The sequence below is a fragment of the Impatiens glandulifera genome, chromosome 9 (assembly GCF_907164915.1).
Source record: "Impatiens glandulifera chromosome 9, dImpGla2.1, whole genome shotgun sequence".
Taxonomy (NCBI): Eukaryota; Viridiplantae; Streptophyta; class Magnoliopsida; order Ericales; family Balsaminaceae; genus Impatiens; species Impatiens glandulifera.
Genome location: NC_061870.1, coordinates 17,418,470 through 17,442,028, shown reverse-complemented (window position 1 = coordinate 17,442,028; position 23,559 = coordinate 17,418,470). Strand labels below are relative to the sequence as shown.

Sequence of the window (23,559 nt, the reverse complement as noted above, 5' to 3'; positions counted from 1 at the left end):
AATTTCTGGATGGAGAGTGATAATTTCAAAGATATACTAGGTAAAGTGTGGGCCAAAAATGTGGAGGGTTCAAACATGTTCAAGGTCTCAAAAGAGCTCAGACTTCTAAAAATCCAACTGAAAAAGTTTGATAAGAAGAAGTTCAGTAACATCTCCAAACGAGTCCAAATAGCCAGAATTGAGTTAGAAGAAGTCCAAAGCAAGTTACTTGGGGGAGAAAATGATGAACAACTTAACGAGGAAGAAAAAGATGCCCTTAATAATTTCAGAAAGCTCAGCTTATTAGAAGAGAATTTTGTGAAACAGAAATCAAGGCAGAATTGGCTTTCTCTCGGTGATAATAATATTGTCTTCTTCTATCGGAAATGTATGACTAGGAATCTCAGAAACAATATTTACAAACTGAATAATGATGAGGGTGAATATGTACAGGCACATAAAAGGTTACAAGATCTCGTCATCAACTTCTATAAAGATTTTTTGGGTACAAAGAAAGCACAACTAAGTCATCTGAACACTTTATACCAGATAATTGATAAAAGAGTTTCTACTGAAGACAGTCAAGATCTAATCAGGGTTGTCACGCGAGATGAAGTAAAAAAGGCTCTGTCCAGCATCAACGGTAATAAAAGTCTGGGTCTAGACGGTTTTAATGCTCAATTCTTTAAGGAAAACTGGCCGGTGTGGGTCACGATATTATAGAATGGATTCTGGAATTCTATAAGAACATGAAGATGCTCAAGTAGTGGAACACTACAATCCTGACTCTTATACCTAAAACCTCAGTTCCCGAAAAGGTTCAAGATTTAAACCGATTTTATGTTTTAATGTCGTTTACAAAATAATTTAAAAAATTCTTTCAAAACGATTTAAAAATGTCATTGGTAAAATTATTAGTTTAAATTCTCATGCAAAACCTCTTCAATGGTTATGGGAAGAGAAAAATATCCCCGAGAGTAACTTTCAAAATTGATATCAAAAAAACTTTTGATTCTGTTAGATGGGAGGCATTCGGGACTTTATGGTCGTATCGGGTTTTCCTATGATTTTTATAGAATGGATCATGCAATGTGTTTCTACCTCTCATTTTGTAGTTAGCGTCAATGGGATCCACAGAGGCTACTTCAAGGGTGAAACGGCGTGAGGTAGGGAGATCCCCTATCATCTTACCTTTTTGTCGTCATCATGGCAATCTTTGAGAGCGTCTTTACGACGTTCCAAAAGAATCGACCATACATCTTCCATCCATTCTGTGAGGAGGAGGAGGAGATCACCCATTTATGCTTTGCTGACGATTTGTTCATTCTCGCGATGGCTGACATAGATTCCATAAAAACTGTAAGAGTTTCACTAACATTTTTTTTGAGTTACATGGACTATCAATGAGAACAAAAGTTTGGCATTCTACGGAGGGATAAAAGAGGAAACAAAAGAAAACATATACAACATCATGGGCATCGTAGAAGGAAGCTTCCCGGTAAGATACTTAGGCATACCACTCACAGAAAAATATATCAACATCTCGCACTACAGGCCACTTATCGAGAAAGAGAAGAACTCAATTTTCAGTTGGGCATTAAAGAAACTTACATACGCGGGAAGAATTGAGTTGGTCAAAACGTGGTAATGGGAATCATCGGTTACTAGTCATATAAACTCGTGCTCCCAAAGAAAGTAATGAAAGAACTTGACGCACTAATGAGAAACTTTATTTGGAGAGGCAGCGGGAGAGGCGGGAAGAAGGTTAATTGAATCTCACTTTACAAACTAAGGGAAGAAGGCGACATAGGGCTCAAGAACTGTGTTGAATGGAATAAAGCATTGCCATTTTAACACCTATTGGCCATCGAGAGAAAATAAGAATCACTTTGGATCAAGTGGGTCCACACCCGGTTTATGAAACACGAATCAAGCGTTTGGACATTCAAAATAAATGAAGGCATGGAATGGTCGTTAAAGAAAATCCTTAAGCTAAGAAACAATATTGTAGGATTTTTCTATAATAGTTAGGGAGACGGTAGAAACACGTTGTTTTGCATGATCTCTGATATGAGGACCAACTGTTAATCAATAAAGAGAAATTCATAAATGTGAGGATCAAATGGGACTACCTAGATGTCAAGGTCAAAGACATTAAAGACGGGTTATGAAATTCGCTCCTTAGACGAATACCGGTGGGGCGGCGCATTCTCGAACATATTAAAAACATCAAATTCAACCAAAGAACAGACATACACCGATGGAAAGCCGAGGAAAACGGGAAGATGATTTCAAGAAAAGTGTGGAACACCATCTAAGAGAATAAAAAAACAGTAGATTGGGCTAATCTGGTCTGGTCGTCAAAGGTTATCCCGAGACATCAATTCATCATATGGATTACATTTCGGGAAAGGCTAAACACGAGAAACCGCATCAGGAAGTACATAGAAATTTCGGATTCAAGTTCTCTACTATGTGAAGGGAATGAAGAAACAGCTGATCATCTCTTCGGAAACTGTTCATTTACCTCAAAACTTTGGAATAAATTTCAAAAAATATGGAGATGACCAGTTTCCTGAGAGACTAGAAAGAAATCAAGAAAATGGCTGTAAAGAAAGCGAAGAGCACAAAGTTTAAGTCAAAAAATTTCAAATGCAGATTCTGCTCAACAGTTTACAACATCTGGCTGGAGAAAAACACGAGGGCATTCTCGAGAAATCGAAGAATTTTGGAGTAGACCTGGGATGATATTGTAACTAACTGTAGTGCGAACATACTAACGTGGAGAAGAGCCACGAAAAACGAACAGAATTGGAACCTTTGTAGGAACTAGAAGGTATCATATCAAGAAGTCACCAAGACACTATTTTTTTAGCGAGATAAACGCAATTTAAATTTGTTTGTAATTTGATGATTGTTTGTAATTCATTTGTTTTTAAAACCGTTACGAACTTAATTTTTCGAGGCTTGTCTAGGAAAATACAAAAACTCATTTGTTTTTTTTCGTTTTGGGGAATTTTAAATGAAATGACTTTAAGTCGTTTCCCCCAAAAATGTCTAAAATAATGCTAAAAGATGTAATCGAACATAAGCGAGAATGTCGACTTAAGTAACACAAACATTAGTGTGAAAATCTAGTACCGAAAAGTTGAGTCCACAAAGCGTGAGTTAGAGCTTATATAGTACCGAAAAGTGTAGTTGAATGTTTAAGAATTTATCCTTGAAAACCGCAATGTTCGTCCACTAAGGGTGAGTCAGAGTTTTAAATAAAATGTGTAATCAAATTTTAAGAATGTCATCCTTGAATATAATGTTTGGTGGGAATTGAGAAGGGTAAAGAGGTTCATCCACGGAGGGTGAGTTAGGGTCTAAGATCATGTCGAAAGTCATAGTCAAATGTATGTCAAAAGGCATAATCGAATGTTTAAGGATGTATCTTTTAAGACCGCAAAATTCGTCCACGAAGGGTGAGTTAGGGCCTAAAATAATGTTAAAATTTGTAATCTAATATTTACAAATGTCATCCTTAAAGATAATGTATGGTGAGAATTGAGAATAGTGAGGGGTTCATCCACGGAGGGTGAGTCAAAGACCTAAGATAATGTTGAAAGGTGTAGTCAAAAGCATATTTGAAGACTGGAAGGTTCATCCACGGAGGGTGAGTTAGGGCCTAAGATAATGTCGGAAGGCGTAGTCAAATGTTTAAGAATGTATCCTTGAAGACCGTAAGATTCATCCAAAAGGGTGATTCAAGGCCTAAAATCATGCCAAAAGGCATAATTGAATGTTTAATAATGTCATCTTTGAAAAAATAATGTATGGTGGGAATTGAGAATGGTGAGAAAATCGAATGTTTAAGAATGTAAATTTTGAAGATAATGTATATTATGGGATTTGAGAATGGAGATGATTAATAATGTGCATTGATATGTTTTGATATGTTTTAAAAATAAACATTATATTTTGATATGTTTTAAATTATTTATAAATATTTTTTATTTTAATTTATAATATTTTTAGAAAGAAATTATTAAATATCATTTATTTTTTTATATTTAATTATTTATATATATTCTAATTAATAAAATATAGTATAGTGAATTTTGTAATAAAAAACATGTCTCATATTCATATGTTAAAACTTCGTTTATATTTTCTCCATACACTAGTTTATTTAATAACACTCTATTCTATTTTATTTTATTTATTATTATGCCGATTTATTTTATTTAAATATCAACTTGGATTAAACATAAAAATTAATCATTCTTAAGCCCCTAAACTGCTTGACTATATAAATATTCGACCATATTATTTTTGTTTTCTACATTTTTTTCACATGAATGATCAGTTTATTGGTTCAAACCGTTACTTCTTATTTTACATTCAATTAAAACACACGACAATTAAAACATATAACATAAATAAAATAAAAAAAATCAAAACTACAATTATCTTTTTATCATGACCTAGGCTCCATTTTAAGGAGTAAATACAAAATCAAAATATTTCTCATGTTTTACTTTATTTTTGTTAAAATTGTATTTATTTAACTTTAATTTCCATTTATAAACATACGTGCCTTTACAGGATATTCACATAAATGTGGTGGACAAGGTAAGGTCAAACATTTAAATAATAATTTGAAAACGATTTACTAATCTGGATAATTAATAGATATACGAGAATACAATAGAAATACTTTAATTATAAGTTGTAAGTATTTGAGTTAAGAAAATCAAACATATTTAGAAGAGATCTGGGAGTATTGTAATTGTTAAATATAATTAACATTTTTGGCATAGTGAAGCATGCAATCAAATAATTATTTGCAATTATTTGATGCATATAGATATGAGAAACGAGTCTTTAGCGAAAGCAAGACTACGTGGCCTTGCCTAGCATTGCCAGCTAGGAGAGAGAAAAAAAAGAAAAAAAAAATAAAATAAAATAAAAACGTTTCAGTTTCCCCCTCTTTCTTCTTTTCATTTCTCATTTTTGGGAAACCGACTTCTTCTCTGGCGACTTTTCTCTCCAGTATCCCCGACTTCTTCTACTTTCTTCATTTTCTTTCGATCGAAAATGGTAGGTCTTCTCCTTCGTGTATGTTCACTTCATACTTCATTTAGATTGTCTGCCTTCGTGTTCACTTCATACTATTCTTTTCAGACTGGTGGTTCAGGTAAATCTCCATGCAAGACTCCCAGATCTCCAAGAACAAGGTAAATAAGACATCTTCTCTTTTAGAATCGTAGATCATTTTGATGATTTGAAGATCAGTTAGGGTTTTGCGGTTAGGGTTAGGGATTATTATGATTTTAACGATAGAAAACTATGATTATTGTGTATTTGCTGCATTATGGGTCTCGAAACCAAATTTTCATGACCCGAAAGTATGATTTTATTGTGTTTGGTTAAATTATGGGTCCTGAAAACTATGATTATTGTGTATTTGTTGAATTAAAGGTCCTGAAAGTGTGATTTTGGGAACCTGAAAGTGCGATTATATCATGTTTGGCTGAATTAAGGGTCCTGAAAGTGTGGTTTCGGGACCCGAAATAGGTGATTTCGGGACCCGAAAGTGCGATTATATCATATTTGGATGAATTAAGGGTCCCGAAAGTGTGGTTTCGGGACCCGAAAGTGCGATTATATCATGTTTGGCTGAATTAAGGGTCCTGAAAGTGTGGTTTCGGGACCTGAAATGGATGGTTTCGGGACCCGAAAGTGGGATTATATCATGTTTGGTTTAATTAAGGGTCCTGAAAGTGTGGTTTCGAGACCCGAAATGGATGGTTTCAGGACCTGAAAATAGGATTATATCATGTTTGGATGAATTAAGGGTCCCGAAATGGATGGTTCAGGACCCGAAAGTATGATTATATCATGTTTGGCTGAATTAAGGGTCCCGAAAGTGTGGTTTCGGGACCCGAAATAGATGGTTTCGGGACCCGAAATAGATGGTTTCGGGACTCGAAAGTGGGATTATATCATGTTTGGCTGAATTAAGGGTCCCGAAAGTGTGGTTTCGGGACCCAAAATGGATGGTTTCAGGACCCGAAAATGGGATTATATCATGTTTGACTGTTATGGGTCTAGAAAGTTTCGTTTTGGGACCCGAAATGGATAGTTTCAAGACCCAAAACATGTGGTTTCGAGACCCGAAAGGGTTGTTTTGGGGTCCGAAATGAGTTGTTTTGGGACCCGAATTGCTTCATTTATTTGATTATCTGCTTCATAGTTTTTAAATGTTTATCTTTTGTTTTTGTATGGCAAATAAACGTAAAAGGAATGCCAAAGAAGCAGCTCCTGAAGCAGCTCCCAAAGTAGCTCCCAAATCCCCAAAGCAGCTCCCAAAGTAGTTCCCAAATCCCCCAGAGCAGCAACTCCCAAAGAAGCCCCCCACAACTTATTTTTAACTAGGACATCATCTAATGACCTTTTTAATCTTCTTTAAATTCTGTATAAGAAACAAAAAGATGTTGTGAAGTCAATAGGCTTTGGCTCTCTACTTTCATTATAGTTTTCAAAATGCCCCGAGAAGATCTCTCGTTATCTAGTCACACAGTTTGACTGTAATAAATGTTCATTCACCCTAGAGAATGGCGAGGAAGTGAAAATCGAAGAAGAGGACGTTCATATGATATTGTGTCTCCCTAGAGGGGAGCTGGACATTGTAGAATATCATAATAACGAGAATAATGACAAGTTGAAGGCAATTATGACTCGATGGGGTGACCCTGTTAATGGCGCTCCTTTTGCGACTACTATGCCGACGAAAATCATTGAGAACAAAGTTGCTGACAACAATTTCAAGATAGACTTCTTATTATTTGTTGTCAGCTGCTTTCTCTAGTGTGATCACCTAGGTCAACTATCCAGGTATATCTCATTTCTGTTATTTACACTTGCATGACAGCATATATGTATTGTTAAATAATCCTCAAATATGTTTTTTTCACTTGCAGATATAGAATTCTGAAATCTATTTTAGATATTGATAATATCAAGAAATTCAATTGGTGCAAATTTGTACTTGAAGGATTAGTTCAATCAGGCGCAAAAATGAAGGAGAATGAAAAACGACATTTCCAAGGACCACATACGTTCTTAATCGTAAGTTATCACCAATTAATTTTCTTGTTTTCAAAAATATTTGGTTTTAACATATGTATTTTTTCAGTTGTGCTACATGTATAGGGTGAGCAACCCTGAACTGGGAGGAGTTAATGAGCGACGATTTCCTATACTGTCATGTTGGAATGACACGACGTTGAAGTTTAGGCTAGATACAAAGTTTGAAAATGGAGGATTCGGACGTGGAAGCGTTCTGGGACGCATTCCACTACCGTGGATGTGGGAGGAGAGCGATGACGAGGATAATTATGTGGGGGAGAAGGAGAACGAGGAGGAGGATATGAACGAGGAGGAGGATGTGGGGTGTCTGAGCCTCCAAAGGCAGCAGCAGAACCTAAGAAGGCAACACCTAGAAAGAGGTCAGAACCAATGAATTCAACATGGATGGATCCGAAATGGTGTCTGAGCGAAATGTGGGGGTGTCTGAGCAAAATGTTGTGTTTCGGGACCCCAATGGATCGTTTCGGGACTCGAAATGTTGTATTTCGGGACCCGAAATGGTGTTTTGGAACCCGAAATGGATCGTTTCGGGACTCGAAATGTTGTGTTTCGGGACCTGAAATGGTGTTTCAGGACCCGAAATAGATTGTTTCGGGACCAGAAATAGACAAAAATAAGTGACAACAATATGATCAAATAAGTACTATCTTCGTTAAAGATATGATAAAAATGTAAAAATATTCAAAGTGACAACATGTTCAAATAAGTTACTATCTTCGTTGAATGTTATCCCCACACGCATTATCTTCGACATATATTTGAGAGGACAAAAGTGATGTGAAGGATAATTGAGTTGAAAGTGAATCATTCCATTGTTGTTGTTGTTGTTGTTTTGAATCCAAAACTATAGATGTTGTGTCCGTATTTCCCTTCTTTTTTGATCTCGAAGTCTTGGGGATTTTTGAATTTAAAATTGTTTCCTCTTTGTTGGTGGTCGTCCTCGACTTCTAACTTTGTTAGGAGAGTGTATCAAAATGGATGTAGCGGGAGATTGAAATGGAGATGGAGATGGAGATGCTTCTGTGCTTTGGTCGTTAGATGCTTCAGTGCTTCCATGATTAAGTGACATAAACTGTTCCATCAAGCCTTTTATTCCGTTCATCCAAAAAGAACAACTGACTTCAGATTTTACTTCAACTAGTTGAATCTCTTGCATCAATCGAGTTAGACTATTGTGACATTTTTTTTCTTCCACAGACATATCTGAATCATAAATATTGGTGATATTTTGATACCCACGCTTAATATCTTTACGCCACCGGTCCATTATATAATACATTGGTATCTCATTCATCCTCATTTTTTTTTAACACAGCCATGATATGCCTACACAAAATACCTCTAAACTCAAACAATCGACATTGACATTTCACATTGCAATCCATTTCGGTGTAATGTACTTTGTAAGAAACATCTCTTACATGTTCTCCATTAACCCCCAAAATGATTTCCTCAACTCTAAATATACAAGTTGACCCTTCCTCTTCAATGACTGAGATGTCGCACAACATCAAACCTCTAACTTCTTTTTGAACCAATCTAAATATATCTGGAGTGTAGAAGGTTTGGTATTGTCTTTCAAAGGCAAATCCACTAACAGTTGGTATCAAAAAATTAAACGATTGGAAATCCAATTTCTTTTCTCTCTCGATATTTCTCAACAAAACCCTATAATATTGCTCGACGAATTGTTTGAGGGATGTTTTGGACTGCACGTAGTCATCAAAGAAGGTGTTCATACTTTCACTCCGTTGAGATGTTGACATCCCGGCCCAAAATTGTCCTTTCACATAAACAAGTATCCATTTAGATCTTTCCAAATACAAAGATTTCAGCCAAACATTATCTTCCAACTGATAATCTTCAATTAGTCTATTCCAATCCTCTTCGCATTGTTGAATATTTATGGAATTGTATACTATGTTTTTCAGCCTCTTCTTTATTAGATGGTATTCAGTATGGCTTCCAAGTTTTATAGGAAGTTTCTTCATTATATGCCACAAACAAAATCGATGATGAGTTTTAGGAAATACCTTCTCAATTGTAATCGTCATAGATCGACATTGGTCTGTGATTATGGCATTTGGAGGTCTATCATCCATACATTCCAACCAAGTTCTAAACAACCAAGTGAAAAAAATTGAATCTTCACTTGACAATAACCCACATCCAAGAAAAATGGATTGACCATGATGATTAACACCAACAAACAGAGCGAAAGGCATGTCATAGCGATTTTTCAATATGTTGTATCGAAAGAGATAACATCATGAAAATCTTCAAAGGCAGCCCTGCACCTACCATCTGCCCAAAACACGTTTTTAATTCGGGATTCCTCGTCCAAATCAATAAGGTAGAAGAAGTTTGAGTTCCTGGTTTGCATTCTTAAGAAATAATTAGTGAGTGCTTCAGCATCCCCACTCTCTAACCTCAACCTTTGTGCTTCTGTAACGTAATTTCTACATGTCCTCTCATCGAAAGACATGTTTTCATACCCTTCAGCTTCAACTACAAGTGATTGAAATATTTTGGCCATAGTTATTCCAGCTTCATCGTTTGTATCCAATCTTCTCTTTACATTTCCGTCAATTACTTTGTAGGATCTAACATGACGTATTCTCTCAGGGTTTAATGTATGGTTGTGCTCAAGAGAAATATTTGTTATCACATATTCCCCTTCATTTCGAACAACAACATTAATCTTTGCTTTACAATCTGTCTTCGTTATTGGTCTAGGCTGATGAAACTTATTTTTGGCCTTCGATTCTTTCATAAAACTCTACGCTAAAGTATTTCCTCTTACCACCTACATTTTTGCTCCCTAACTTGGTAATTTCGATTCCAGTTAAGTGGGCATATGATGTGTAGAATTCAAGAAGTTATTCTTCGGAGGAAAATTTCATTCCAACACTAGGAATGTGACTGGAAAAATTAAGTGCAACCGTAAGAAAAAAAGTCCTTAAACCACACTTTCGGGTCCCGAAACCACCCTTTTGGGTCCCGAAACCACTCATTCGGGTCCCGAAACCACCCTTTCAGGTCCCAAAGCCACCCTTTCGGTCCCGAAACAACACACACCGGGTCCCAAAACAACACATTTCGGGTCCCGAAACCACCTATTTCGGGTTTCGAAACACAACAATTTTTGTCCCGAAATAGTTTCGGGACAAAGAAGGACCCTTTCTTGTCCCGAAACCACCCATTTCGGGACAAGAAAGGGTCCTGAAACCACCCATTTCGATACAAGAAAGGGTCCCGAAACCACCTATTTCGGGTCCCAAAACACCACATTTTTTGTCCTGAAACACAACATTTTTTTGTCCTGAAACACAAATTTTTTTGTCCCGAAACCACCCATTTCGGGACAAAAAGGGTCGGTCCTTTCTTGTCCCTAAACCAACCATTTAGGGACAAGGAAGGACCCTTTCTTGTCCCGAAACTAACCATTTCGGGATAAGAAATGACCCTTTCTTGTCCTGAAACCACCCATTTCGGGATAAGAAATGATCGGTCATTTCTTGTCCCGAAACCAACCATTTCAGGACAAGGAAAGACCCTTTTTTGTCCCGAAACCACTTATTTCGGGACAAGGAATGACCATTTCTTGTCCCGAAACCACCCATTTTGGGACCCGAAATGACCCTCTAGGGTCCCTAAACGACCCTCTTTAGGTCCAGAAATGGTAGGTTTCGGGATATTTTGACACATTGAAATTTACATTTTTTATACCAATCGGGCAATCGGGTACCTTTCGAGTTCAACAGGGGTGGATCTGTTTAGGTTAAGTTCTTCATCTACTAGGTTGTTCAAGTTCGGTGCTTCGGTTTCCTAAAATTTCAAACAGTTCTGAAATAAACCCATAAACCTTTAAATCCATAAATACATCTGTAAAATGTAAACTCTAGATATGTAAAATCTAAACCCTAGATCTATAAAAAAATAATAATAAAGATCCTTAAAAAGGATACCATGGATAAATAAATGCAGCCGGAGAAAAGAAATAAATGCAGCCGGAGAAGAGAAATAAATACAGCCGGAGAAGAGAAATAAATGATGCCGGATACGTTTCAGAGAGAGAAAGAAATGCAGAAATATGAAACCCTATTGGTGAAAGAGGATATGCAGAAATGCAGAAATAATTTTTTTTCCCTTTTTTTTGCTTTTTCTCTCTCCTAGCTAGCAAGGCCACGTAGGATTCGTGGCTTGCTTTCGCTAAACATTCGTTGTATTTATCATACCTCTATAGATATCTTTTTGCCGAACTTTTTCTTTAAAGAAAAAGTGGAATCTGTCTAAGAGGAGTAGGGACAAATCCAGTATTTGGTGGTGGAGTGGACTTAAAAAATTTAGGGTGGAATAAAGTCTAAAGTAAAAACAAAAATATTTTGGATAAAACGGGTAAAAATTTTACTATTTTTTTAATAATTAAATAAATAAAATAGTGAATGTTATTGAAATTTTTTTAATAATTAAAGGTTAATGTCATATTTTAACCGTAAAAAAATAATAATAAAAAAAATCGGATAGGCTTCCGCCCACCCGAACTCTTACATAGAGGAGTATCAATAGAGCTGCTAGATATAGAGGGTGAGAGAAAAATTAAAACAAAAGTCGCCAAGACATGTCCATTGATCAATCATGTTAGCTATTATCCATTTATTTGTTGGTTGTCATCGTCTTATGTTGTAATTTGACTATAAAACTAAAATATGAAATATTTTTTCTTTCACATTCAACATGTAATTAACGATACATAAAATAAACATATTTTGATAACCATATTTAACTCATGGAGTATTGACGCATATGTTATTTATAGTCGAATGTATATTTGAATTGATCAACTTGGATCATTTTATTGTTGTAATTTAAATCATTTATTGTTTAAATGAAACTAATTTCATTAATGAATAAAAATAATAATGTCGATAAATAAAATCACACAAATTCATATTCAATTCCTAAAAAAAATTAGTATAAAACTCAAAATATTAAAAATAAGATTAAATTGAAATGATTTATTTATTTATTAGATATTTCGAAATATATATATATATATATATATATGAACTATTAAATTAGTTAGCATCTTGCTAAGTGTGTAGCACCCATTTTTCACGGGAAATTGGACCAAATGACCCCGAAGATTGGGGTATTTAACTTGGTGGTCACTGATAATTTTTATTACTTTCGTGGACTTTTTTTTGACGAAATTGCCCTTGTAGCGAAACGCTAAGGGACTTAGCGTTTCGCTAAGTGGATTAGGATTTAGTATAAATACTCTAATTTTTCCATTTCCTTAATTTCTCTCATTTCCTTTCTCTCTTTTCTCTTATTCTCTCTTTGACGGCGGCGACTACGGCGACGGAGGCGGCGGTCCACTTTATACAGATACAAATTTATGTTCTTATTTACGTGATCTTTATTTCAAACCCTAACCTAAATCGATTTTTGTTTTTATTTACACAATCTTCATTTCAAACCCTAACCTAAACATATTTTTCATGCAGGTCAGGTGAAGGATTCTAAGGGTTTGAAGGTCGAAGAAGATGTTCATTTCAAACCTTAACCTAATTCGATTTATGTTCATGTTTCCATGATCTTTATTTCAAACCCTTCGATTTAACATGTTCTTATTTGGTTCATATTGGTTCATATTTGTTATTTGGTTCATATTTGCAGTTCATAGGTTCATATTGGTTCATATATGTCGATGATGATATTTGCAAATAATCTCAAATCATATGGGTTCCGTTTTAGGGAAGTTTCGCTAAGGACTTACCGTTTTGCTAAGTGCTTACCGTTTCTCTAAGTGCTTACCGTTTCGCTAAGTGCTTAGCATTTCGCTAAGTGCTTAGCATTTCGAAATGGATATAATGAACCCTATTTTTGATTATTATTATGATTATGATTATGCATTGTTAAGCTATCTAGAGATTTTCCCATCTCTTTTGAAGATTATATAGAATACAATATGTTAAGCATTTTCAGCCATTTAGATAATCTTGGACAAAGTCTTCCTGTTTAAAGTATATTGATATATTTTCTTATGGTGTGTATTGGAGATCATTATGTATTTAGATAATCAAGAAACAGAAATAAGGAAATGGTCAATTGATGTATTGATTCTTCATATTGTTTGAATAGATAACATCTGCCATTGGGAACCCTTTTGAGCTGTTTATTCTGTGTCAACATTTGAGGGGCTTTATATTTCAAAAGTCTTATAATTGTTGTTTTCCTGAATAGGATGTTGGGTTTTGGTTAGAAGAGATAAATTTGGGAAGTTATCGTCAAATATTCAAAGAAATTGGTGTAAATGGGGAATACTTAGAAAGTATGTCAATGTTCACGACATAACATATACTTAGGTTTATAAGACGATGTCACATGAAATGGGGTGACTTTATAATCCTATGGAACTGAGGCTAATTAAAGGTTTAATTACTAATTGACACATTAATTTTTAATTTTTTTTCTCTCACTTTAACTTCTAAACTTATTGAGAATTTAAAGGAATAAATAATATATTAAATTTTTATATATTTTGTTTTTATTAAAAAAATAATATAATTATTTTAAATTATTAATTAAATATAGTTGTTGAGAATTTAAAGTAGAAAATTAAGCATAAAATTATTATATATATTTTTAAGTGAAATAACATAATAATTTTAAATTATTATTAATTAAATATATATTACATATTAATATTATTAATTTTGTTGAAAATTTAAAGTAAAAATTATACATTAAATTATTATATATATTTTTAAGGAGAAATAACATAATAGTTTTATAATTTAATTATATATATATATATATACGTTATTAAATATATATCACGTAATAATGTTTTAAAATTATTTTGTTATTTCTCATAAAAATATATAAATAATAATTTAATATATATATATATATATATATATTTAATTAATAATAATTTAAAATAATTACATTATTTTTTTTAGTAAAAACAAAATATATAATAATTTAATATATTATTTCTTATTTTAAATTCTAAATCATAGTTAAGTTTATAAGTTAAAGAATTTAAAGGTTGACATGGATTAGTAATTGGATTTACTTGTGTGGGTAGCATAGAAGAAACATTCAACAAGTAACAGACCTGATACCCTTGACTTTAATCAATTTCCTCCAACTCTTTCAAGTCTTTGAGCTAAGCCTTTCCGTTCTACTGGAAACTCTCCAATATCAGGAGCAGGTAAGGCTTAGCTCTCTTGTAAGGGTCGATAGGCGGAGAATCTCTGAGATTGATTCCTTTCCATCACATCAGTGCGATTCCGGTCGAGATTATATATATATTTTTTTATGAGTATTGAGAATATATATATATATATGATTAAAGATAAAAATTATTTATATAAAAATTAATTATAAAAGATAATATATATATATTATTAAAGAAAATATAAATATATATATATATAATATAAAAAAAAATAGAAGTGAAATTAGTTTCATTGAGTATTTGTTTATATATATTAATACTTATTAATAATTTTACTTTTCACTTATTATTTATTTATATTAATACTTATCTAAAGCTTATTTTATACCTTAATAATAGAATATAAATAACTAACTAACATATTAAACTATTAATTAGATTTAGGTCTTTCTATCTGTGTGCATCTCTTTCTCTCTTCCCTTTGGATCTCTCCTCTCTCTCTCACGAGCGCTGACTCTTTCTCTCTTCCCTTTGGATCTCTCCTCTCTCTCACGAGCGCTGACGACTACTCCTCGTCATTGACCGACCGTAAACGGCTTCTCCTTTAAGGTTAGTTTTACTGGGTTTGTTCAAACATAAATTATTAAATTGATATCAATCTTTGAGTATATATATACTTGTTAATCTTCTGTATGGATTAATTGAAGTTTATTTATTGTTACATGCATGCATGAACTAGATATGGATACACGATCAAACCAGAAGAAGAGAATGGTCGACAATACTCAGATTTCTTTGTTATGTGAAGATTTGTTATTAGATATTCTAAAGAGGTTGCCTGCAAAAGATGTTCTTCGATGCAGATCGGTCTGCAAGGAATGGAACATTCTATTACGAACTCCTCACTTTATTTCTCTTCATTATAACCATTCCTCACAGATCAGTAATGCCTCCTCCTCCTCACATTTCATTCTCCTCCGAAAGGCTTACTCTGTTCCTTACAATTTCGGTGCTAAAAATGTATTGACATTCTTTACCTTAAAGAAAACAAACAACCAACTAGTAGCCACAGTCGACAAAGAAGTAGACGTTAGTTCCATTCTATCATCATTATGCTTTCCATCCAATATGGATATGGATGACATCCAATTATTTTCTCCTTTTGATGGTTTGATATGTTTTGGATATGGTTTGCATGTTATTCTATATAACCCATCGACTAGAGAATCTCAATTGTTGCACAATCAACCTCATCTTTCAAGATTAGAAATTGGTTTTAGGGTGGTTCGTATTCTGGATGTTTGGTTCGAATCCAGCACTAAGAAGCATTACAAAGTCTTTATGATGGCTATTTCGAGTGGCTTCTGCAAGATCGAGACATACGATTCAACTGTGAATAGTTGGAGATTAAGCAAGGCTATATTTGGAAGGGTATTTCGTATTAAATCCTTGTTATTGAATGGAATTGTCCACTTTTGTATGGAAAGGGATTCGGTTTCTGTGATTGTCACATTTGATGCAAGATTGGAAACCATTGGACAACTTGAATTCCCTCCATCTACTTCTGATTACAACATGGATTCGGACCTGTTGTCCTTTTACGGAAATCTTTCATTTTTAAGACCGGTAATTGTTGATCACAAAACGATGTGGGGTGAGATATGGGTAATGACTGAATATGGGGTGAATGAGTCTTGGAAAAAGATATACTCTATTCCATTTAATGGTTTTAGTTTGTTTTTTCTATCTTTATTTCGACCCTTAAAGTTTTGGAAGAACATGGAAGGGCAGAATGAGTTGTGGCTGAAAACCATTGATAAGAAGATCTTGGTTGTAAATCTTGATACACACAAGTTTACCAATTTGGAATTGGACTGCTTAAATGACAAATTGTGGAAGATTGTCTCTAATAATGTTGAGAGTTTACTTTCTCTAAAATAATTTTACAAATATGCATATTTTTTTTTAATATTTTTTATTAGTACTTTATGAAGGGATACATTCTTAGTTTAATAACTTAGATATAAGTATAGTTTTATTTTTATTTTTTTTTAGGTTTCACTTTTAATGCAAGTCTTTCATTGAAATAAATGGTATTTTTATTTTTTAACCTTGCCTCAATTGGTAAATTATAAGGTGTCTAATTTTGTTTTTGTTTTTGTTATATATATTAATAAATGAGTTTAAATATATTTCACACTAGTTCAATACAATTAATTAAATCTATTTTTATTATTTTATTTAAATACAAATCAAACATTTATGTTAAATACACAATATTTACCTTTGTAGAAGTCAATATCTGACGTGGCATACTCAAAAATAAGAATTTTATAGCATTAGCTTCAATATAATGATACTTAATTTTTAAAGTGTCCAGATTGTCGGGTCGAGAGTTGTGGTTAATTTAGATACATATGTGAGAGTAAATGGATACTTGGGTCGGAATGTGGGTTAACCCCGTCCATAAACTTAAAACGGTTAAAAATAAAATTAAAAATATTATATATATATTTCAAACTTGCAACTTAACCAAAATATATATATATACATACACAAAATTATAAAATTATTTTAACAATCATAAGCGGTCTAGCGGTTAAAGTGTTAACATTTCGTAAGTATGTTGGCTTAAGTAAAATAAACATTTGAGAAAAAAACCTAAGTACTCCTCCACGGAGGGTGATTTAGGGCTTAAGATCATGTTTAAGAATTCACTCTCGAATTTGGTTATTAAATAATCTAAATTATTATAGATATAAAAAATATAAAAATTTAAATGAATTAGTTAGATGATTTTTTTAATATTCTTATTTTTTTCAAATGAATATATAATAATAAATAATATTAGATGCAGTAGAACTTGTTTGGTAGTTTGATCCAAAATTTAATATTTAAAGATTTGTTTTATCGAAATTATTTTTATTTTCACCTCATAAATGTTTTCAATTTATATGAATTTGGTTAGATTTAATTAAATAAAAAACAATTTTAAATAAATCAAGTAGATAAAAGCAAGTTTTATTATATTTTTTAATAATTAGATAAAAAAAATATTAAATTAAATTATAAAGTTATATTTTTAACGTAATTTTTTTCTTAAAATTTTATATTATTACAGTTACACGAGTTAAATATATAGTAAACTTTTACTTTATAGCTAATTAATTTGTATCTTCCTATAAATTGAATTTCAAAAAATATTGTATGTGCAGAATGATGTTAAATTCATATGCTAGAGAATTACTTAGTTCAAATGCTTGTGTTTTTTTATAGTTTACCTAGGCTGTATAGATTCATTGAGAAAATGGGAAAATCATTAGATCCTAGTCGACCTAAAGAAAGAAATGAGAGGATCATAGACATCTTGTCTAGCGTTCACACCCATGACATAATCGGCGTGACCATAATCCACGTTCAATTCACCATCTTGTGACCGCCTTTTTGCAGCATTTGAATCAACATCCCCACGTCTCTGCTATCTGAGAGTGCATCTTTTCCTCCATAACTTATCAAAAGTGGAAGTTTTCCAGCTATTCCCACCATCTCATACAATGGCGGTTTCATCTGCCCATAATGCTTCATGTTATCAGCCTCACTCGAGTAGTTGAACATTGCAATGTATCCTCCTCCTCTTATCACTGTCTCCACCCAAAGAAACAAATTAGAAAAACCATGTCCTAACATATAGTCGCGAATTCCAAAACTACTTACTTTGCGACAGATGGATTATATTCTTCGTAGAGGTTGGCTGAGGCTCGTGCTCGAGAAAAAGTTGAACTGTTGAAGAGTTCAGGCAGCAATTCTGGCCTGTATATATGAAAAAAAAAGCCAGTGACTTAAGTACAGTTCATTTTCGTGTATAACTAGTTACCTGTGAAAGTGGTTAACAAATCAAAGCAATCCAGGCCAGGGTTCAGGCAGAGCGATTTGAGGAGTTCGATCACGTCATTCCTGCTCAGATCATCGTGAAATCAAAGACGATTCATACCATTTTGTATTGAATGAAGAAAAAATATCAATTACAGGAATGATCAGATCATAATCCATACCCTCTTGGATCAAATTCATGAACACCCACACGGTACAAGGTCTTGGTGATAAGACATGAAAATCATATAAATGTTATTAGAGATGTAATGACGTATTAAATCTTGAAAGTGAATAATATAAGATTCATCGCAATATGAAATGTGATTTCTAAACCGGATAGGAGGAATGAATTCAGTTGTTTTATTTAACCCGAGACCTTAGCCTCTTAGTTCAAGACTATTACTACTTGAACTACTATAAATGGATAATTCGTGTTTGAGTTGTTTTCATTTAATCCTAACCTAATTGATGATGGATGGTTGGTTTTAACTTCTACCTCAGCAATGAAATTCTCAGCTGCATTTATTGCAAGTGGTGAAGACATCTGACTCAAATAAGCAATCGGGCTAAGCAAGGCAGCTGATCTAACCATGTTGATGAGATTTCCTTTTGAGAAAGAAGCCAAGGCAATCAAAGTTCCCTAAAAGATAACATATTATCAAAACATTAATCAATGCTCCAATTACGACTAAGTTTAAGAATACTAAAATAGCTTGAAACAAGTGTTTTTTTACCAGTGAATGTCCAACATAATACAACTTCTGCCCAGCTTGACGCATTACATACTGAACCGTGGCTGGAAGATCGTAAGCAACAAGTTCATCCCACGACCAATCCCAATAAGCCTAAGAAAACTGGGAAATGTTAAGTGAAAACACAAGGGGAAAAAACAGTAAAATTACATAAAAATAATAATTACAGGGTTATCAGTACTAAGATATGTATGGCCTCGACTGTATTTAGTTCCGCGTGTACTTGCAACCCAAACATCAAAACCATTGTCAGCCATAACAAATGCCAAAGCCTGGTCTTGGGGATTCAGTAGCCATGTTATACCATCCTACACATGCGGTTACACATATTTGTCATTCCATGTTGTATTCTTAAACACAGACTAATCATTATCTAAAATTCTAATAGCAAGTCCAAGACAAATTGGAAACACAAAATTTCAAGGAAGATTCTTTCCCCAAAATAGTATAAGGGCCTCTATTTTCTTTTACTAAGAAAAATGCATTTATTCAATGCTAAAAGTTTTTTTTGCTCCTTACCTTGTTAAATCCTCAAATACACAGGGCAAAAATAAAACTGAAGTAAATTGTGAAATGCTAATAATAGAGGTTGCATCATGTTCTTAGTCTCCCATAATATTTGATTGAGTGCATTAATGAAACCAAGTTAAGAAAACCAAGTTAAGGAAATCACTGAATATTGTGAAGTAGGATCTGATAGCCTATTTGATGATTCGGGTTATTTTGATTTAATTCAAATAACTTTTCATGTGATCTTTAATAAAGTCATCAACTAAATATTCAAAGGGCATACTGGACAGTACATAAAAAACAGCCCATGCTGAGAATATTAATCAAACAAGTTTACTCATCACAAATATATTCCACCATTTTGACCCATACTTATAATGAATACTTCGAATTCTTGTAATTTTAACCAAACATATTCGAAATTGGAACAAGGTATGAATGACACCCAAACAGATGCATGAGACGCAATACTTTCACTCACTCGACAAATAAGTGTCCTGTTAACAATTCACGAAATTCCAATCAAAGCAATCAAGCATCTAGGAGGAGTGAACAAAATACTGGCAATGTAATTAGAACAATAGAACTGGAACAGCACAAGAAGCATCTGCCAAAACTAATGTCACAACAGAAAATCAGGAAACAAATCAAATCCAATAAGAAATTGCCAAAGAAGAAAATCAACATCGGGTTGAAGCTAAAGAAATTATTCAGACAAAAGGTAACAAGGCTGAAAATCAAGAGCAGAATAAAGCCAAAAGCCATATCAAGGTTAAAAAAAATAACAAAAAAAAGATGAAATGGGTCAGGGTTTAGAAGAATGTTGAGAATCAAAGTCATGGTAATAACCAAGGTATGGAAGTCAGTTCCAAAGAGTTCTAACTTGAGTTCTAACTTGCTATTGTCTATGGTAACAATTCCAGTACCGAGAGAAGACTTCTCTAGAGCTGTCTTAGGAACTGGATTGATAGCGATAAACCATGGGATGTCCTTGGTGATTTTAATGCTACGAGAAGCGAAATTGACCAAAGCCCGGAGTCTTATATTACCCAAGATATGATTGACTTCAACGATTGAATTAAAGACATAGGATGCATCGACCCAACCAACTTAGGGAACTTCTTTACATGGTCATCAACTCGGGGAGATGGACATATTCAGAAAAACAGAATTGATAGAATTCTTTTCAATGAGAAGTTGATTGCTCAATTCCCGAGAAGCTAATACACGTTTTGAATCTTAGAATCTCATATCACAGTCTTATCAAACTCTTCTGGGAGAAGGAGGAGAGGTTCAAAAGACACTTTAAATTCTTTAATTTCTCGATGGAGAGTGATAATTTCAAAGATATACTAGGTAAAGTGTGGGCCGAAAATATGGAGGGTTCAAACATGTTCAAGGTCTCAAAAGAGCTTAGACTTCTAAAAATCCAACTGAAAAAGTTTGATAAGAAGAAGTTCAGTAACATCTCCAAACGAGTCCAAATAGCCAGAATTGAGTTAGAAGAAGTCCAAAGCAAGTTACTTGGGAGAGAAAATGATGAACAACTTAACGAGGAAGAAAAAGATGCCCTTGATAATTTCAGAAAGCTCAGCTTATTAGAAGAGAATTTTGTGAAATAGAAATCAAGGCAAAATTGGCTTTCTCTCGGTGATAATAATATTGCCTTCTTCTATCGGAAATGTATGACTAGGAATCTGAGAAACAATATTTACAAACTGAAGAATGATGAGGGTGAATATGTACAGGCACAGAAAGGGTTACAAGATCTCGCCATCAACTTCTATAAAGAGCTTATAAGTACAAAGAAAGCGCAACCAAGTCATTTGAACACCTTATACCAGATAATTGATAAAAGAGTTTATACTGAAGACAGACAAGATCTAATCAGGGTTGTCACACGGGACAGTCAAGATCTAATCAGGGTTGTCACACGGGATGAAGTAAAAAAGGCTCTGTCCAGCATCAACGGTAATAAAAGTCTGGGTCTAGACGGTTTTAATGCTCAATTCTTTAAGGAAAACTGGCCGGTGTAGGTCACGATATTATAGAATGGATTCTGGAATTCTATAAGAACATGAAGATGCTCAAGTAGTGGAACACTACAATCCTGACTCTTATACCCAAAACCTTAGTTCCCGAAAAGGTTCAAGATTTAGACTGATTTTATGTTGTAATGTCGTTTACAAAATAATTTCAAAAATTCTTTCAAAACGATTTAAAAATGTCATTGGTAAAATTATTAGTTTAAATTAATCTACATTCATTCCCTGTCGAACTATCTCACATAATATTCTTCTCATGCAAAAGTTCCTCAATGGTTATGGGAAGAGAAAAATATCCCCGAGAGTGACTTTCAAAATTGATATCAAAAAAACTTTTGATTCTGTTAGATGGGAAGCATTCGGGACTTTATGGTCGTATCGAGTTTTCCTATGATTTTTATAGAATGGATCATGCAATGTGTTTCTACCTCTCATTTTGTAGTTAACGTCAATGGGATCCACGGAGGCTACTTCAGGGTGAAACGGCGTGAGGCAGGGATATCCCCTATCATCTTACCTTTTTGTCGTCATCATGGCGATCTTTGAGAGCGTCTTTATGACGTTCCGAAAGAATCGACCATACATCTTCCACCCATTCTGTGAGGAGGAGATCACCCATTTATGCTTTGCTGACGATTTGTTCATTCTCGCGATGGCTGACATAAATTCCATAAAAACTGTAAGAGTTGTACTAACATTTTTTTTGGGTTACATGGACTATCAATTAGAACAAAAGCTTGGCATTCTACGGAGGAGTAAAAGAGGAAACAAAATCAAACATATACTCATGGGCATCGTAGAAGGAAGCTTCCCGGTAAGATACTTATGCATACCACTCACGGAAAAATATATCAAAATCTCGCACTACAGACCACTTATCGAGAAAGAGAAGAACTCAATTTCCGGTTGGGCATTAAAGAAACTTACATACGCGGGAAGAATTGAGTTGGTCAAAAGCGTGGTAATGGGAATCATCGGTTACTAGTCATAGAAACTCGTGCTCCCGAAGAAAGTAATGAAAGAACTTGACGCACTAATGAGAAACTTTATTTTGAGAAGCAGCGGGAGAGGCGGGAAGAATGTGTGGATCTCACTTTGCAAACTAAAGGAAGAAGGCGACATAGGGCTCAAGAACTGTGTTGAATGGAATAAAGCATTGACGTATAAACACCTATGGGCCATCGAGAGAAAATAAGAATCACTCTGGATCAAGTGAGTCCACACCTGGTTTATGAAACACGAATCAAGCGTTTGGACATTCAAAATAAGCGAAGGCATGGAATGGTCGTTAAAGAAAATCCTTAAGCTAAGAAACAATATTGTATGACTTTTTTTATAATAGTTAAGGAGACGGCAAAAACATGCTCTTTTGGCATGATCCCTGATATGAGGACCAACCGTTAATCAACAAAGAGAAATTCATAAATGTGAGGATCAAACGGGACTACCTAGCTGTCAAGGTCAAAGACATTAAAGACGGGTTATGAAATTCGCTCCTTAGACAAATACCGGCGGGGCGGCGCATTCTCGAACATATTAATAACATCAAATTCAACCAAAGAACATACATACACCGATGGAAAGCCGAGGAAAACGGGAACATGATTTCAAGAAAAGTGTGGAACACCATCTAAGAGAATGAAAAAACAGTAGATTGGGTTAATCTGGTCTGGTCGTCAAAGGTTATCCCGAGACACCAATTCATCATATGGATTACATTTCGGGAAAGGCTAAACACGAGAGACCGCATCAGGAAGTACATAGAAATTTCGGATTCAAGTTCTCTACTGTGTGAAGGGAATGTAGAAATAGTTGATCATCTCTTCGGGACTGTTCATTTACCTCAAAACTTTGGAATAAATTTGTAAAAAATATGGATATGACTAGTTTCCTGAGAGACTAGAAAGAAATCAAGGAAATGGCTGTAAAGAAAGCGAAGGGCACAAAGTTTAAGTCAAAGATTTTCAAATGCGGATTCGGCTCAACAGTTTACAACATCTGGCGAGAGAAAAACGCGAGGGCATTCTCGAGAAATCGAAGAATTCTGGAGTAGACCTGGGATGATATTGTA

At 34.1% G+C, this 23,559-nt stretch overlaps 2 protein-coding genes across 2 annotated transcripts; one reads left to right on the top strand and one right to left on the bottom strand.

Moving 5' to 3' along the window:
* The first annotated feature begins 15,049 nt into the window (after window positions 1-15,049).
* LOC124915901 (F-box protein At3g07870-like) lies at window positions 15,050-16,249 on the top strand. The gene has a single exon (XM_047456649.1). It carries the CDS (start codon window positions 15,050-15,052, stop codon window positions 16,247-16,249), a length of 1,200 nt encoding a protein of 399 aa, XP_047312605.1.
* Window positions 16,250-17,725: 1,476 nt separating this feature from the next.
* On the bottom strand, window positions 17,726-19,287 carry LOC124915900 (triacylglycerol lipase 2-like). Its single transcript, XM_047456648.1, has 7 exons — window positions 19,101-19,287; window positions 18,916-19,026; window positions 18,678-18,821; window positions 18,361-18,401; window positions 18,183-18,262; window positions 18,023-18,118; window positions 17,726-17,949 (listed from the first exon to the last, which is right to left on the bottom strand). Exons 1-7 carry the CDS (start codon window positions 19,188-19,190, stop codon window positions 17,726-17,728), a joined length of 786 nt encoding a protein of 261 aa, XP_047312604.1. The 5' UTR covers window positions 19,191-19,287.
* Between the last annotated feature and the right edge of the window lie 4,272 nt (window positions 19,288-23,559).

Bases quoted from the DNA above. Each gene is read 5' to 3' on its own strand.
- LOC124915901 (XM_047456649.1), top strand. From the start codon at position 15,050: ATGGATACACGATCAAACCAGAAGAAGAGAATGGTCGACAATACTCAG.
- LOC124915900 (XM_047456648.1), bottom strand. From the start codon at position 19,190: ATGGCTGACAATGGTTTTGATGTTTGGGTTGCAAGTACACGCGGAACT. The intron at 19,027-19,100 runs GTAATTATTATT...CAGTTTTCTTAG, and splicing joins ATCTTAGTACTGATAACCCT to GCTTATTGGGATTGGTCGTG. The intron at 18,263-18,360 runs GTATGGATTATG...TGATCTGAGCAG, and splicing joins CATGAATTTGATCCAAGAGG to GAATGACGTGATCGAACTCC.